The 18,991-nt window shown below is 32.6% G+C and overlaps 1 protein-coding gene across 1 annotated transcript in view; it reads right to left on the bottom strand.

Moving 5' to 3' along the window:
• Positions 1 to 18,507, bottom strand: part of LOC148285311 (potassium channel subfamily K member 3-like) — a 28,626-nt gene extending 10,119 nt beyond the window's left edge. Inside the window, exons 1-7 of the mRNA XM_088227074.1 lie at positions 18,366 to 18,507; positions 13,691 to 13,769; positions 12,327 to 13,539; positions 8,855 to 9,010; positions 7,940 to 8,066; positions 5,928 to 6,118; positions 3,002 to 3,189 (exon numbers count right to left, since the gene is read on the bottom strand). Of these exons, the coding sequence (XP_088083200.1) occupies positions 3,002 to 3,189; positions 5,928 to 6,118; positions 7,940 to 8,066; positions 8,855 to 9,010; positions 12,327 to 12,453 (789 nt within the window). The 5' untranslated portion in view covers positions 12,454 to 13,539; positions 13,691 to 13,769; positions 18,366 to 18,507. The remainder of the gene's footprint in view (positions 1 to 3,001; positions 3,190 to 5,927; positions 6,119 to 7,939; positions 8,067 to 8,854; positions 9,011 to 12,326; positions 13,540 to 13,690; positions 13,770 to 18,365) is intronic.
• Between the last annotated feature and the right edge of the window lie 484 nt (positions 18,508 to 18,991).

Genomic DNA, 18,991 nt, shown 5'->3' with positions numbered 1-18,991 from the left:
TAAGCCAGACTTTAAAAATGATTGAAACTGGTAAAATACATAGTGAAGAACTTCAGCCCTACGGGAAATTGGATACAAAAAATGTTTTCTTGCGCGCGGTAAAAATTAGAGAATTAAATTGTACGTTAAATTTCTTAAAATTGTACGAAAAAAATTTTAATAAAAAAGGCAATACTTTGAATGACACTGGTTCATATGAACCATCCAATGATATGAGAGCTTTGAAGGATATCCAGTTTGGTCACAGTAAACGAACCAATCGGAAGAACTGTCATGGAACAACCTCTGAAATCACATGCGGAGTTATTTCAGAAATAAAAAACATTAAAAAATCATAGCGCTGATAATACGATACATAAAAATAAGTAATAAAAATTTTGGCTTTGTTTAATATTCTATTAACAAATATTTTTTTTTTTAAAATGACACTGAACTTACTCATTAAACTATTTTTGTGGTATAAAAAAATTAATGCATGCATTTTTAATCGTTTTTAAAAGTTAAAAACATTGTGACTGTGGAGTAATTTAATAATTCACTATTTTCACTACAGTGCTATCTCAGTTTTGCTTTTCTTTGGCTGGCTGCTTTCTCCATAACTACGTTCAATTGGTGTACCGATGCAGTGCCTTATGCACTATTAGGTACGGAAAGGAAATGATGATGAAGAACACATAAAAATTAATAAATAATTGAAAACAAATTTACTTTAAAGCCTCATTAAAAAATACCAGACGTTTAAGGGGGAAATACATTAACAATTTTCAAAAAATGCATTTTATTTTTTTGCATATGTTGGCTTAACATTTCAAGGATGTAATGATGTTAGTCAGATGTTTAGGTGGCCACACGCAAAATGCTAATGAAAGTTTCAATGCAACAATCTGGCGCTTGGACCCTAAATATCTCCATTCCAGACTTTAATTAGTATATATATAATATAGTATATAATTATAGCTGCTGGTATTTTTAACGAAAGCTACACGGCAATTTTGCAGATGATGGCGGAGCTGCAGGTGACGATAGGCAGCCACAGCAAGAGATACGCCGAGGAAGTCGACGACCGCCGGCTGCGTCGTCAGGAACGACGCAGCTCTTTTTCAACAAAGGAAGCTCGAAAAGCTAAGAGTGAGCAACTCATTCAAGAAAATCAGTTTTACGAAGAAGCAGAAGGAATGTTGTATGGCTCTGGAATTGCTGATTAGCCGGTGAGGTGGAAAAATCATGTAGCTTTCTCGAGTCAAAACTTTCAACACGTTTTTCTCAAAACGTAAATATTCAAACTGGCGTGCCGTGTAGCTTAAATACTATTTAACCAATCATTCTGAAATTTTTACCATATCTTTATACTATTACCTTATTGATAAATTTAAATATTTTTAAAAAGAAAAATAAAAAAAGTTTTTTTTTGCAAAAAAAGCCTTAAATATTAATTTTTATTTCAAACGCATATAATTATTGGAATTTTCATATTGTCTTAATCATATTTAGGTTCATCGACAAATTATGGGTATAAATAATAAGTTTCTTTTTGTTTTCCATTTTTCAGAAGTTTACAACAGGCGGTATCATCATGCCGTTTTTTTCCTCTGGCGCAGACCCATGGTATTCACACTCCAGCCAAGCCGCTATTTTAAAGAATAATGTATTTAAAAAAATCGTGTTTGTTCTTTCAATACGTAATGTCTAAATAAATCTCAAAGTTTCGAAAATATACATCTTTTTTATATCCAAAAAATTCACAAAAATCATGTAAATTTCTAGCTTCTCAAGTATTTTCCCCTTAAAAGCATAAAAATCACAAATTTGTTTCTCCTGAAAACATAGGTTTTTTAACTTTTTGTAGTTATTTACATATTTATTTACAGACTTATTTAGTTCATTTAACAATGGTAAATACATTCCTTTATAGTATAGACAGATGGAATTGAAACAAAATACAACTAAAGAAAATAAAAGGTAGGACAAATAATTCAATGATAATTACTATAGTCCTTAAAATATAGCTTGAATAAAATGACACCTGTCAAACTAATGTCACTAGTGATGGAAAATTATTGATCACTGATCATGTGCGGATCAAATTGATTTTATCAGTGTTTTTATGCAAAAGTGAGACTGTTCCCGAAAATTGATATAAAAAAGCAAAAACAAGCCTTTTATCGTCTTTAAAACAATTACACAACAACAACAACAAACCATCACGCCGTTTCCCCGTAGGGGTAGGCAGAGAGGATAGAACGCCATAACACTCTATCTTGGCATACAGACCTCGCTTCCTCTACATTCATACATCTTCTCATGCATGCACGCCGATTATTCCTACTTTTGACATGTCCATCTTCAAGTATTTGATGGACTTGATCGTGCCATGTCTTTCTCGGTCTTCCTCGTTTTCTGCATCCATCAACATTTCAATTATTTACTAAAAAATAAGACATTTATACTTTTTTCATGATAACAACAAATGAATATTTATTCGATCGATTTACGTTGATCAATTTGTCTCATCTCTAACATTTTTGCAAAATGATGTAACCTTGTAAGAACGTTATTAATAATTAGGTTTATTCTAGTTTTTATTAGTTTTAGTGCTGATTTTAGATAATTATGTTGATTTATATTTCAAGCATTGTATTAAAAAGATTAATTAACATGCCAGATACGAATGATTTTTCGTTTGTCAGTATAAATCACTCCTTAGACGTTACTGCAAAGTTATGGCGTCACTTTTTCTGACAAATGTCATTCTAATCAAGCTATATTTTAAGGACCATACCTCAAGACAAGATCTGGTCTATCTTAGTGATTGTTTAAATCTAGAAAGACTTACACCAAAAACGTCCCCACCAATGCGACACAACGAACCACTCATAAACAGGTGATAAGAGTTTTAATGGTAGGTAAAACATGTCTTCAACATCGAGACGATGATAAGTAAAACATTTGTCGAACTGATAATAAATAAACCCTGCAAATTCAAATCAACGGCTTGTCTAACCTGTATGGCTTGCTGTTCATCTCTCCTTTCGTCCTCGGTGTTCATGGTGACGAATCTCAGAACCAGCAGATTGAGGCAGGCAGCAACAATGGCGAGGCCAAAGAGAATGAAGATGAGGGCGAACATCACATATGACGGTTTGGAGTTCAGGGCGTTGTCTTTCTGGAGCGCTACCATGTCACCGAAACCTGGCACAAAGAATCACGTCAGCAAAAATCATAAAATCAGAGTTTTCCACTTGTAAAACTAACAAAAACAAATCTTCAGTGGCATCTGAGTAAAAATTATGATGATTAACAAATTACAACAGGGATGGAGAATGCCTTAAATAAGGGAATATGGCAGTCTAGGCATTTACAGGGCTTATGACCTTGGCTTATTGGATGGTTTAAGTGGCACTTTACACATTGTGTAACATTCACCATTTTGCCTATATTTGAACATCCATATTTCTTCAATTCTTCCATTTGTTGATTTTAGTGAAGTAAATGACTAGACTGCCATATTCCCTTATTTAAGGTATTCTCCATCCCTGTTGTAATTTGTTAATCTTAATGACTTCCGAGGGGGTGAAATCCAGTCTTTTGTCTACGAACATTTGGACAAACTCAAATATTGTAATGAAACCAACTGGTCCAAGAAGAAATTGAAAAATTGTTTTCAGGCGTTGCCTAGTATGTGAAATAATTCAGTCAGATGAATCTCTTTCGCAACAATAAAGGTTTCAGCTCTTTAACTTCACTAAAATCAACAAATGGAAGAATTGAAGAAATATGGATGTTTAAACATAAGGCAAAATGGTGAATGTTACACAGTGTGTAAAGTGGCCACTTAAACCAGCCAATGACAGGTCATAAGCCCTGTAAATGCTTAGACTGCCATATTCCCTTATTTAAGGCATTCTCCATCCCTGTTGCAATTTGTTAATCTTAATGACTCCCGAGGGAGTGAAATCCAGTCTTTATGATCAACTTACGATCAACTTATGATCAAACTTATGATCAAATTATGATCAACAATATTTTGAGTACATCTAAATGTTTGTAGATAAGACTAGATTTCACTCCATAGGAAGGTAGTAAACTGTGGACCCATTTACATTTCTCTCTGCTTGGGTCCCTATCAGAACACCCACAACGGAGGTATTTGATCGAGTGGGTGTTCTGGACATCAGGCAATTGTACGCTAGGGCACTTCTCGTTCACACACATAAAAATGGTGGGAGTAAATATAATACAATCTATGAAACAAGATAAAAAAAGAGACAACTATTTGTGCCACCTAAAATGACAACATCGTTTGGTCAGAGGAGTCACGTGTACCTTGCTGCCAAAATTTACAACACTCTTGATTTAAAATCAAATATAAATGGAAATTCAAATTAGCTGAAAAATGGCTTCTGGATTTGGGTCCCGAAAACTGCCTTGAGATGGTCACCCCACCAAAATAGTAGTCTATTTGAACTCTGAATTATTGTTGTATGTCTGCTATTTTGTGTTTTATGTTTAAATCCATACAGTGTTATCTATTATAATATATTTATTTATAATGTACTGGAACATAATGTAAATGAATGCATCGACACGGGTTATGCCCAGTGAGGAGTTTATATAGAACACAAAAAATATAAAGTTTTATGTGAAATAAATAAATAAATTTACCCATTTACATACCGTAGACCCCCATTTACATCTCATAGACCCCAATTTTTTTTTTCAGTGCCATGGACCCCCTGCAGGTCGTGATAGACCCCTGGGGGTCGACATAGACCACTTTGGGAATGACTGGCGTAGACTATAGCCGTCTTTCCACTACTAATGTACTGGTGGTTTAACTTAGCGTTCAGAAAACTCACTAACGCATTTAAAATCTACAGGATGTTGATTTTAAAAAACATCGTATTGAATTTTAACCAAATGTGCTACCTTTTTTTAAAAAATTCGGTGTTGGATTAGAGGGTTGTGTACAAAAAAAAAATGGGTTAAGAAAATGTAATATTAATTTACTAAAATACGTCTCATTATTTTTTATTTTACAAATGATTTTTTAAAATGTTGCATTTTACTAATTATAGTCCTTCCAAAAACAAGGGGCGATTTTAATTTGAAAAAATGTATTTTTTAGAGTCAATTACTCCAGAATATATAAATAACAAGATTTATTGTTTATCAATAACAATAAGTGTGTATACATATTTTTTCCGATATAATTTGTACTGTGCATTTTAATTTCACTCTATTAATTATTATTATGATGAACACAAAATATTAAATAAAAAACATGCTTGTTTAAAAATAAATACTCGTAAATATATGACATTTTCTTAAGTAATTGTTTCTTTTAGCTCTAATCCAAAAGAGATTTTTAAAAACATTTAATATAACAATATATAACATCAAGATTTTTAAAATCAGTATTCTGTACATTAAAAATGTTTTTGTGTAAGTTTTGTGAAAGCGCCATCACTACATAATCGACCTATTCTTTATTCGATTAAATGAAAATACCTAAGTATTTATAAACCAGTGTTTTTAATCCATAACTTAATATTTGTACATATTATTATAATTTGACTATAAAGAATCGCAGCAAAATTCAGACGAACGCAAAAGCATCCTGCGTATATTGTATAACCATATCATTAGCAACTAATAAAGCAATAGTTGTCTATGTCACGCTCATAAGCGCGTCTGAGCGCGAGAGAGACAGAGATTATTTTCATAATGCATATGCCGTGCGATGTCATACCATGGGCTTATTAACGGATACTACACAATGCGTATGTGTAAGTATAGCACACGCGCCAGCTTTTAAAAATCCACCAGTATTTTGAACTGACATTTCCCGATTGAGAGACAAGATTTGACAGCAATAGCCAGCATAATTGCAAACAAGTTAAAAGTACAGTAAAATTGTTGAGATTTACCAATAGTGGTTAGGGTAATGAAGCAGTAATAAACGCTGTCGAAGTAGCTCCAACCCTCGAACTTAGAGAAGGCGGCTGCTCCACCAGCGATGATGAGTGAGGATAGTGTGGTCACCACGCAGATCAGGTCCAGCTCAGAGGCACCGGTCTGCCGGCAGTTCAGGGCACGCTTCACCGATCTTATTATGACACTGAAATAAAACAAAAAAAACAAAATATATGCAATGTCAAGGCATGGCAAGGTCAAGTCCATCACAAAATTTATGATTTATATTGGCCTGGAAATTTTCCAGATATGAATCCCATAAATAATGTTTGGGAGCTTCTCAAAAGAGAAAAGTCTAAAAATGAAATAAATACCAAGCAGCAATGAAAAGAAAGATTATTATTTGTTTGGAATCACAGTGAAGAGCTGAAAAACACGGTAAAAAGCAGTATTTTGAGCATGCCGCGACGAATACAAGCCGTAATTGCAGCAAAAGGCCATCACACAAAATATGAAAAATATCATTTAATTTTAATTACTATTGTTTTTTGTGTATTAAATACTTTTATTATAATAAAAAAACTGTGCATTTTATTTATTCAAGCTCCAAATATAAAAAAAGCCCATAAACAGAAAATAAACCACAAAAAATCAATTGTATGGAGAATTCTCAATTTTTCCAATTTAAGTCTAATAATATGGCAAGCCACTGTAGTACTTATATTTTAATATTTAAGCTTTATAGAAATGACATGTAATTGGTTACATGAAAATCCTATAGATGTCACCGTTGTGTGTATTTTTGTGTTCAATGAAACTTAACTATGCCTTAGTAAATTCAATAATAAATATTAATTAACAAGACATAAATATGTTTTATATAAATTATGTTAAATATTTAATTTTTTAAAAACCTTTGGAATAAAATAAATTAACTTTACAGTGATAAAATTCATTACTCTCCAACGAGGGGAGGTAAATGTTTCAGACTCCCAAAAACAAGAATCAAAGCTACTCGTAACAATATGTACCATAAAAAACTTAAGATGTTCAATGAGTTGCCGAAAGAGATTAAGGATCCTGGGTCTATTGCGTGGTTTAGTAGGATGGCGATGGTTATCGTTTAAAAAAATAGGTCATCAGAGAGTCTGAATTAAAAACATTAAAAAAAAATACTGTGCATATCGATGGTTGAAAGGCAAAAATTCTTTAGAGACATGTAGCAACTTTACAGAAGAGCCAAACTAAGCTTTTTGATGTGAATGCTAATGAAATTCTCATAGTTCGTTCTCAGTGTCATGTTAGGTTTTGCCCCAAGAGTCCCTTTTGAGTGCAAAAATTATAAGGATTACAGAATATCTAAAACTATGACTGGATAGCTCGTTTTGCCAGCTACCAGAAATAGTTTATCGCAAGCACAGGGAGGGTTGTGGCGTGACGTCACAGCGCTGCGCGTGGGGGTCCAAATTTGGGCATGTGTGGGCACAGCGCGCTCAATTCAATTGTATCTCCGGAACGAGTTGGTCGGTTTTAGTGATCGAGGAGTCTACGGAGAGCTGAGAACGTGAGTTAGATGTTAATAACACAAGAAATATAAAAATAACATTGGAAATCAGAAAATATTGATATTCAAACTTTCTTTCCGAAGAATCTCCCAATAACGAGAATAACATATGGGATTTCGCATTTACGAAATAAAGACACGACGTGAGTATCAAAAGTAAAACCGGTATTTTTGGTTTAATTAATAAAAAATCTCATATAAGTCACATATTTTGGCGTGATTCATACATACTTTAAATAAAACTTTAAAATTGAGATTTTTATTGATAAAATAAAAACACTTTTATTGGCTCTTCTGTAAAGTTGGCTACACGTCGCTTAGGAATTTTTGCTTTTCCAACGTCAATATATAAGGAATAGTAAGAAATGAATAGTAATTTTTTTGTACAACGACCTCAATAGTTACGTTACATTTTAATTATTTTTTTAATAACGGTTTTAGAAACATGTTCAAAAAAGTTACCTGCTTAGCATGTTAACCCTTTCTCCTATACTCTGGAACATGACGAGTCCAAGAGGTATTCCGACGATGGCATAAAACATAGTGAACAGCTTTCCACCGATGGTGCAGGGGGTTGAGTGCCCATAACCTGAAATATTCACGATTTTTATTCACCAAAACACTTAAAAATCATTCAAACTTTAACTAACCTTAATGAAAATTACCTCTTTTATTATTGTTACAATTGCAATTGAAATACACAAACACCCAAATAACATAGACAAAGACGGGCTGAAATTAAGCTCAACATGGTTCCTGGCACTACACATTACAAAAATGATACGGAATATGTCTACTGTTGACTGCGACACGGCGCAAATTATTAGCACATAAACACATATTTTTTCTACAAAACACACAGTTTACCCTGAAGATAGCTCATGCAATAGGTTAATGTTTCCAAGTGTTTGAACACACCGTTCACAAGGGCCCAAAAAACTTCATTTTTTCGCTACAAAATGAATGACTAGAATCTGCTACGTACATCGAATGTTTGTAAGGGTATGACTTTAAAATTAATATGTTTAAATAATGGAAGGTTTTTCCCCAATATAACCAAAATATTCCTCTAATATACTCAGTATACCCTAATTGAATTTTAATTACTCAACTTATTTTAGCTTGTATAGAAATCCACAAACGTAAAATAGCAATTATTTTTAGTATATAAGGAAATTTTGTAAATATTTAAGTAAGTTTGTTTGAAAATGCCCTGACAAGACGAAACGCATCACAATATACCCTTTGTATATTTTATAAAAAGTAAAGTAGAATTATAATCCAATAAACTGGTTTTATTTTGGATACATTACCAAATCATACTTCTTAATCTACCCATAAATGGGATTTTTATAAGCAAGTCTTGAATTGGTCAACCTATGGTAGTGAGGACAGTGGTGGCGTAGTAGAAGGCGCCTGTAAACTTCCACTGCTGGCCGGCCTTGTGAGGTTCTGCCTTCAGGACGACAGTCTCCATCACTTTGAAGTCCTCGGGAGATATGTTGTACTTGCTGATCACCATGTATTCTATGGCTGGAAACATAATTATTTATATGCTAACAATATTTTGATATTTAGAATCTTTGAGAAAGGAATTTGAATGCATATGCATTTACATGGCTTATGACATGTCATTGGTGGGTTTAAGAAATGACATTGCAATAAAAAAAAGAAAGAATACAATGTAAGAAGACGCCATTTTATACAAGGCAATAAAAAAAGAGGAAACGTGGGAGTACATAACATATCCATATCGACAAGAGATGGGCATTTTGGTTATTTAAAATAAGTAAAAGTTACCATTTGAAAATTAAACTGTTTGAAAAGAATCACAATTAAAAGTTTATTCTGTCGTGGAACGGTTTCTAAATAACAGTTTAGACCAGCGTTGGCAAAAAATCTGTAGAAATAGTTGGATGTGAAGCTATTTCTAAAATAACAACAGGTTTTGACTACACTGATCTAGACCGTTCTTTTTAGAAACAGTTTCTTATTCTTAGAGGTGGGAGTCAGTGCTGTGTAAGCTCCTGACGTCACTGCGACCTGTAAAGATCTATTGTAACGTTCTCACCTACGAATAGTTCTCGCCCTCCAAGCCCAGGTCTGTAAAGAGCCTGGCTACTGTGTGGAAGGCGAGAGTTTAGATTTTGCTAAACCCCCCTCCAAGCCCAGATTTGTAAAATATCGGGCTTTTAGGTAGGGAGCGAGCTTTTTAACATCCTCGGGTTTAACCAGTGGTCCCCGAGGATGAGGCTCCTTTTATGATGTAAAGAATCACATTGACATAGAATGTGTATAGGTGTTTCCTCATCTGCACTGCAGAACCTACATCTAGAAGTCTCGGAAAGGATCATTCTAGAAAGGTGTTTTTTCAATCTGCAGTGCCCTGGGCGGGCTCTGGTGATAACCCTCACTTGATTTCGGCTGAGCTTTATTAGGTCAAAAGAAAAACTTTGCGAGTACCCTTTCATCAGTTTAGAAACAGTTTATTTTTGTGAGTTAATAGAATCCTGATGAAGTTTTTCTGCACAGTTAGTTACAGTTAATTTTTTTGGGATACTGTTACAGCTGTTTCAGAAAAAAACTTTTTTAGCACCTCTAATATTGACGGTAAAAAGACTATGTGAATGATGGTCTTTTCATGTATTTTCAAATAAACAAAAAATTACAACGGTAATGATGTGGTTAAGTCCATCGGAGATTTAAGTATTGGAGATTTAAGTATTTAAGAGTTGTATTGGACTATAAACTGACATACAACGAGCATATGTATGATACAGTAAATAAATCACTGAAATTACTAAACATTAACAAAATATCCTCTGATTTGACTAATGTCCGAACAGTCAGAACTCTTTTGCTCAACTGTTCGCCCTCTTCTATAGAATATGCCTGCGTGGTCTGGTCTCCAATTTATGTGAATCGCATAAATCACACTGGATCAGTCCAACATCACTTGCTTCGAAAAGTAGCGTGGATGCTTGGACTAGAGAGAGGTAATTATTCGATGTTCCATCATTACTGGGACAAGTAAAATTCTATATTTCGACTCGTAGGTTGAGAAACAACGAAGTACTGTTCTTCGATCAGCATAGAACAAATGATCTTAATTCTCCAATGCCTGGCCTTTGTCGTATTGTTAACTCAAGACAAGATCTGAACTTTTGTGGTTTAAGTTTACAGCGATTTAAACGAGCACTAAATAAATAGTCCAGATCTTGTCTTGATGTCCCTTATGTTTGTCAATGCTTCTTTTCTTTTTTTTTAAATGTTTTTAACTTTCTTATATTGTAATATTAAAACCCTATAAATTGTATAAATGGACAATGTCCGTTAATAAATAAATAAATAAGTAATGTTGTTATTTTTGTGCGTCAGTTTTTTTGTGCAAAGGTTTAAAATATGAATATTTTGATTTACCTTGAAACAAGACACTTCACACTCTAAAGTACAAACAGCACGTATTACATTACCACAATGTTAAAGTGAGGTGACACTAACTCGAGCCGTTTTATATGTACTCATTTTTAAGCCAAAAAATTATGAATGAAAAATTATTGTGTGTTTGTTTTTATTTATTTCTTATACACTGATAGATATATTATTAGAATCCTAAAAATTCGCTCTAACTTTCAATATTATTCCCAATTTGTAAAAATACCCTATTTAGTAATTAATATATATTTCGCCGCCAAACAGTTAAATCAGCCACTGAACTGAGCGGCTAGGCTGTTAATTTAATGACGAGATTCAACCTAATGGCTTGGCCATTTGTTGAATAAACGTTTAACGAAAGGGTTGAACGTCGCTTAGCCTCTTAAATTTTAATACTACAATAATAATTGCTTTATTTTTATATTTATTTTGTTATGTGAAGTTAGGTTAGGTTAGGTTAGGATTGGTTGGTTTAAATTTAATCGTATGAAAAAAAACGTTATTTTACTTAACTTAATCCTTAACTTAACAAGTTATTTGAATTTTTTTTTTAATATTGAACTTAACCTAACCCAGCAGATTTTTGTTCAGCCGTTTCCTAAGGCCTATTTTACAACCATGCCGGCATTTAGTGAACAGCCTAGCCACCCAGCTGAGCGGCTAATTTAACTATTTGTGCGGAGACATATGCATTCTGATAGTCCTTTTGATTGAAGCTGACAGCTCAGTTGCTGTAAGTAAGCTGAGAGTAGTAAATTTTGGCGTTAATGTCAAAAACCCTCCAATACAACATTCATAAAATCAATGGATTTATATCACACAAAATTGGACATCTACGTTTTACCGCTCTTCTGTAAAAATGAGTGTACTTGAGTTGTGCATCTAATATTACCGGGTTGCGGTTAATACAAATACATAATACTTTTTTATTTTATTTATTAACACCTCACTGGGTACAACCATTGGACTGATATTGCGTATAACAAAATATGTCCACAGATAACTGCTTTCAAATCTGCAGTAAATAAAACAATTAACGGTTTCATTCTGATGTTTTTATACGAGTTAGAACTTGTGAGTTAGTTCAAAATTCACCGTGCAAGTGAAATTATTTAAAGATTTTAATATTGTTTAAATAGTGATCATTTAATTATTAGTACCTACTTAGATAATATTAATAGTAATTTGGAAACCCCATAAGTCATTAGCCAAATGCCACAAGTCAAGCCGCTTTAAAATTATTTTTTAAAGCATAAAATTCCATTAATTTAAAAAGTTTTAGATTAGATAATAATGCTAATTTTTTTTTTGTGGAATTTTCGGAACGAAAAAAGTTGGTAAACAATTTTTTTTTTGTAGACTTATGGGGTTTCTGAACGAATTCAAATATACAATATTCCAGTGTTTCTCTAACCTTGCAGCACCTCCCAGCGCCTCTTTTCTGTCTCCGACTCCAGAGCGTCGAACACAGCCGCGCCCACTAGCAAATATGTGAATGTGCAGACAATTAGGGACAAAGTTCGCACATTCTGCTTCTTCATGGCGCCTTCCCTCCCCGCGCCCCACTCTGTCTCCTCCGCGAGCCACAGTTTGGCAGCTACTGACACCCCAGGTAACCTAACATCCCGACCAGACCATACCGAATCGACAATTCAAGAACCTCTATCTACGCTTGAGAATCATCACAAGTGATCTCAAAACGTAAATTAAAATTCTTAAATTTAATCGCTACAGAGGCATTTTGCTCGGATTTGATTTTTTCCTCAAACCCACGTCAAGGTCTTTTAAATGCATAATAAATGCCATGTTTTTAATTTATTTTTCAATTCGACTGATAACATTCAAAGATCTTGAATGCAGTTTCAATTTTAGGCTGATAGAGTGCGGAGTTCTAATTATCTACAATGTTGAATTTGACACAACATGAACACATTTTTTTAAGGGATTTAAACCACTTGTCTTGGTGGTGACCGAATATTGTAAAATGACAGATCTAGGCCCTGTATATTCAACACATTTCTTGAACGCCTGATCCATAGAAGTGCATTTCCTTTCGTCATAAATCTAGCGACATCATCAAAACCTTTTGACACATTTGACACGTGTTGCTTTCTGATTGATCAAAATCAAAATTCTTCACATTTAATTATATTTCGTAATGTAAAGCACAATTCACAACTCTTGTAGCGAAAGCATTATTAATTACAAGCTTATATTACTGGCGAAGATATTTTTCTGTTATTGTCGCAATGAAATCAATACAGTTTTGGCAATTTTTTAACGTTTGGCTGCAGGCGATTGTATTTTCTAATGGAAGTTCCAACAGTACAAAAAAGGAAGACAAAAGAATATCTGGCAGATGGATTCAAAATCGATTTGCAAGTAAGTCAATTTGAGTTTTTTGTTCCCTTTCTTATATTTAGTTATTTTCTAAAGGTTCTGTTGTGAATCTCTCAATCTGTCTCAGAACTACCTATTCCAGATAGAGTGGTCAGATATTTTAGATGCGTTTTATTCATCAGCAGAACACATCTTTGTGCAGTGGAACAATTAAATTCCATTTCTTTTTTGTTTTCATTTTTCTCCTGTTCATGGCACAGAGGCGACAAGCAGCGTTTGGGGATAATCTGAAATATTTAAAAAAAGCATTCAAAATTATTAATAATTAATATGAATAATAATATTTAAGATCTCCGGACCCTCAGAGTCATCTACACTTTCACAAGTCCAAGACCTATCTCAAATTACAAGTAAAAAAAAAATGTATAATTTACTTACCTTTTTTAATCGAAGGCCAAAATGTCAGAATTCTAGTTTTTATTATATGCAGGATTATCTTAATGAAAAACTATTTGGCCTGAAAACAAAGAAAGCATTATTTATTCATTTATAATTTGAACACAACCTTCATAAATAGGTGTACCATTCGAGATATTTTAGAATCGCTCGGGCGTTTGTTATTTATTAGCACTGTTCAATTTCGTAACGCCACGAAATCGCCTCTGAGTGGCGCCTGCTAACGTCACTCAACATAAACATTCTCATTTTAGTATCTCAGCTATGCCATAAATGTCTTATAAAAGAATTTGATTTGTTTCGGTTATTTCTGGGATGGATTCCAAACATCCAGAATGGACAAAGCATGGAGAATTTACAAATATGCATCCCGGTAAACACTACACTTGATATACGAATATAAATTATATTTTTTAAACAAAAAGAACGGTTAATTCCGAAACCTGCAGGCATATTCAATTTAATTAAGGGATTGAAACAAAATAAATAAAGTTAAAACATGAAAAATCACAAAGTTAATGCTTCAAACATCAATTTTTTTTATTTTTGAATTTAACTCAAGTTTGTCATGTCTATTTTTATTAGGTAATATATATTTTTTAACTAATGTATGCATTATTTTCTAAATGAAAATACTTTCCTAGCTTCCCCGCGACTTTTTGGCAACTCATTTAACACTTTTAAACCTTTATAAAACATTTAAATCTACTGCAACCGAGAGGGAAAACATTTTTGAGAAGGAAATATGGATGTCTACGCATTCACAAGGCTTTTTTAAGGCAGCCACTCTACAGAAGTTGATAAAAGATTCAAATTTCATCAACTCTTCCATCTGTTGTTGTTTGTGAAGTTAAATTCATCTGGCTAAATCATTTCACCTATTAAGCAACGCCTGAAAACATTTTACAACGTTTATAATTATAGGGGCATTGCATTGTGACTGGTGGGACATTTGATTCCAGAATTTGACCAACTTTGAGTTGAAACTATGTCATCAGAATTCATGCAATAGTAAAATCTTTTTTAAAACAAGATAGATAGAAAAACATTTACAAATGTCTTCATTGGAGAACCGTAGAACGGAGTTGGACCTTACATGTATTTTTAAAATGCTGAACTCAATAAGTGATGTCCCTTTTCTGTTACAGACAATCTCCTTCCATATTCCCTCCCGTGTCACTAGAAACAATAATATTTTGCATGTAAAATCTTCCAAATCTGACTATGGCTTTAGTTCCCAATGTCAAGAATGTGTAGAATAGTAAACTCTTTCAGTGACTTGGGAGTTTCTTGGGCAGGATCTTCCTGCGTTGCGCAGATCTCTTGTTAATGTCAAGAAAAGTGTAAGGGGATGCCATGGCTAGTTAGATAGACTGCTGAAAGTCTGTGAAATCGGCATCCCGCCAAATACAGGAAAGATTTTATTCTAAATTGGTTTGGGCATTGTGGAGTATTTTTCATTCCTTCCACATCCTCTCTTGTCCACCTGCTGACAAACCTCTAAAATAGAGGCTCTGCTAGTTGTTCCTGTAACAGGATCACCACCAACACTGGAGAAGGGAAGAAGAATTTATATGCCAGCTCTGCCAATTGGCGAAGTTTTCATTTTTACGTTTTTCCACAAAAATATATACAATATTATTTTGTAATTTGGCAAGGTATTTATTTATTTATTATATATACGGCCTAAGCCAATTACAACAGTTACATGCAGAAACATAAATACAAGAATCTGAACAAAAATAACATAAAACTATGTAGCAAAGACAAGCAAGGGCAAAACAATAATGGTATACAAAATATTCATAAAAACGAAAGACATAAGACTTTGAGCTAAACCATGCCAATTTAACTTCATCCCACACTGTTTAGTCTTGAAGAGATCTACGAAAAGCCGGAAGATCTTTCTCAAAGAATTACAAGTCGTGTGATGAATTGACTAATCTACACATTCTGGACATTGGGGAATAAAAACAAAAGTTGCTCTTAGAAGATTTAATAAATAGCAGATTTTGACTTCTGGTGACATGGTTGGGAACATGAAAAGAAATTGATTGCAACAGAGATGGGACATCACTTATAGCATTAAGTATTTTGAAAATGCTTGTCCATCTCCAAGGTATCCAAAATAAAACACTTATATTGGATTTAATTCTAATTTTATTTTTAAAAATATATGTGACGCGTTTCGTCTTGTTAGGACATTATCAAACCAACTCAAATATTTCCAAAGTTTCCTTATATACTGAAAATAATTGCTGTTTAATGATATAGGTGTATAATATTGTTAATAGTTTATGGGGGCATTTAACAAGTATTGAAGATTTTTGTATAGACCAAGAAAAGTAACAACTGTTTTATTGAATGATGAATTGATTATTAAATTCAATAATTATTAAATTCATTTAATTAATAATAATTCAATAAAACAGTTAAGTAGAGTTTCAACCATTTTTCAAAATAAACCTTTGTAAATTAAATCAATATTCCTACTCAATGACTAATTATATGAAAAATAGCACTCTTCGAAGAATACAGATTACCTATAATGACAGTTTAAGTGACATTGACATATTACACTGTAAATACCATATTTTTATCAGATCTGTTAAAGACATTTTAAATTTATCTCCTGCTTAACTTTTAAATTTAACTTTTAACTTTGAATTTTAACTTTTAATTTCCACTCTTAATTTTAACTTATTCATATGTACATCTACTTCCTGCATCTAATTAATTATTGTTGGTTGCAAATTTTTACTATGAAATATAAATGTTCATGGAAGCAGAGAGAGAGGGGAGGAAAGTAGAGTTGGAACTATATCATGTATTTTCCTTTTTATGTACTTTTTATTCAATTTTTATGCATTTATTTTTTTAGAATGTAATTATTTTTCCCCTCTCCTGCATTCACAATAAATTAATGTGAAATCTGTAATTGGTCCTGCTTTTTTTAACTGTTCTTTTGTACCTTGTATTTATATAAATACTGTATGATTTCCTTAATAAATAAATAAATATTAAAATGTAATTATTATATGAATTTTAAAGCTGCACCCCTGCAAATATTTTAAATAATGCAAGGCTTTCCCCATATACCCATAATGTACCTAATAAAATGTTCTCAGTATATTCTAATTGTTTTTAATTATGTTACTTTTCTTGGTCCTTATAAAAATTCTCAATACCCCCATAAACTATTATGCACTTATTCCATTAAACAGCAATTATTGTTAGTATATAAGGAAACTTTGTAAATATTAAAGTTAAATAGGTGGGAAGGTTTTCACGGTCACTGTTTTCAATATGTTTCTTTTTTGGGTGATACCGTGTGTTTTGGATTTGTTCCGACGTTTCGGCTACCATTGCAGGAGCCACCTTCAGGGTAAACTGTGTATTTTGTAGAAAAAAGAATGTACCGTGTCGCAGTCGGCAGTAGGCACATTTCTAATCGTTTTTGTAGTATGTGGTGCTGGGATTTAAGTAAGTTTAATAATGTCATAACAAGACGAAACGCATCACAAATATTTAAAAAAATATAAGTAGAATTAAATCCAATAAAAGTGGTTTATTTTGGATCCCTTAATAAATTTAAATGTGGAATCCTACCAACTATCTGCATACACAATAAATACTATTTTGTCTTATTTTGCATTTTTTTTATCTCCGAGCAAATGTGATAATAAAATATGTTTAATTTTATCAAGATTTCAATATTTTAGACTGGCAGTGAACGTGATAAAATATTCTATTCTTTTATTTTTGTGTACTTTACGCTGATTTTTTATTATTATTTTAATCCGATGTTAATTTTCTGTTTTGTTTTCTAGATTTGCTATTCTTGATATGTAAATTAATTTGAAATTAATAAAAAAATCTCATACATGCGTATTATTTTGATAAAATACAATTTTTAAATATTTGATTTTTTATGAATTAAAAAAAAAACTTTAATCGTCTCTTTTGTATTTGTTTCCTTACCAGCGTCGCTACATAATACGTGTGATAAAATATAAGTAATTTGATTCAATATTCTGAACAAGATCATGATCTTAATGACAAATTGAAAAATAATTAGATGTTTTGATAACATCTTCTATTACTAAATGAAACCATTAAACAGGAAAATGTATGCTGATTAGTCATAGTTCAGAAAAGAAAATTCGAATGAATGGGATTGACAGGACCAACATAATTTTATGATTTATTTAGAAACAAATGGTTTCTTTTTAAAACCTGTTTTATTCAGTACAGTGATAGAGGCCGACGACATATTTAATTTTCTATATTAAAAATCGCGACAAGGCACTAAAAATAGATTATCACGTATGACGTGAACTAAAAATACTGTAGAGGTATAGAGGATTCACTGCCACAGGTCAACGAATGATCGTAACTCGTAACTAGGTCATATAAGTACGTCAATTAGGAAGTGAAATTATTTATTCACTCTCTCAATGCAGACATCGTCCATTGCTTTAAACCCCCTGTGAAAATTAGCAAGATAGACAAACACACACTTTCACAAAGACGAAATCACGATTTTTACTAAGCAAAACACAGGTGAACGATGGTGAAAAAGATGTGACATTTCTATTTTATGACCGGTAAAGACACGGATAATTGGCATGCACTAGTTAAAATGTATGACACAAACCTTTGGTGGGAAAAAACTACGGTTTATTTACATTTTAAGAGAGAATAGGTACAATTTGTTCCCGACATTGGTCGCCGAGAGACATTTTCGACTTTCGACAGGCAATTTGCAGTTGCGCAGATCGCCAAATTTAGCCCTCTGCACAGGGGTGCAATGATAATAATTCCAACTCTCAATAACAGGTATTAACAAACGTCAGACTGCTTGTTTGAAAAATGTTCCAAATATACTATAATAGAAAATTATGATCAATGGGGTAAGTAGGTTATTTTTTTATTTTCTTCGTGAAAACAACATATTTTATGGATTTTTTTATAGAGGCCTTCTGCCAAGTAATTATAATTATAGCAAAAATAGATGTTAGCAGATTACTTATTTATAAATTCCCCTATTGTTTTTGCATTTACCTAGTGAAATAATTGTTTTAACATAACACAAACATTACATTTTGTATTTTACACCACACCCGAGAACAAAATATTTCAAGAACACAGCATTTTTTGGGCATTCAACTTTACATTGTTTAATATTATAAACTAAACCAAAATAATAAATACATAATAACACAAAAAGTATTGATAAGGTTTGGGTAAAGGAAGTAACGCATAGTAGGTTTTTTTATTTAT

This window comes from Micrasema longulum, unplaced genomic scaffold, assembly GCF_059751315.1.
Source record: "Micrasema longulum isolate JH-2025_06_02 unplaced genomic scaffold, ASM5975131v1 h1tg000041l, whole genome shotgun sequence".
Classification (NCBI taxonomy): Eukaryota; Metazoa; Arthropoda; class Insecta; order Trichoptera; family Brachycentridae; genus Micrasema; species Micrasema longulum.
Note: the sequence above shows the minus strand (reverse complement) of the source record. Positions and strands in the feature narration are given on the sequence as shown.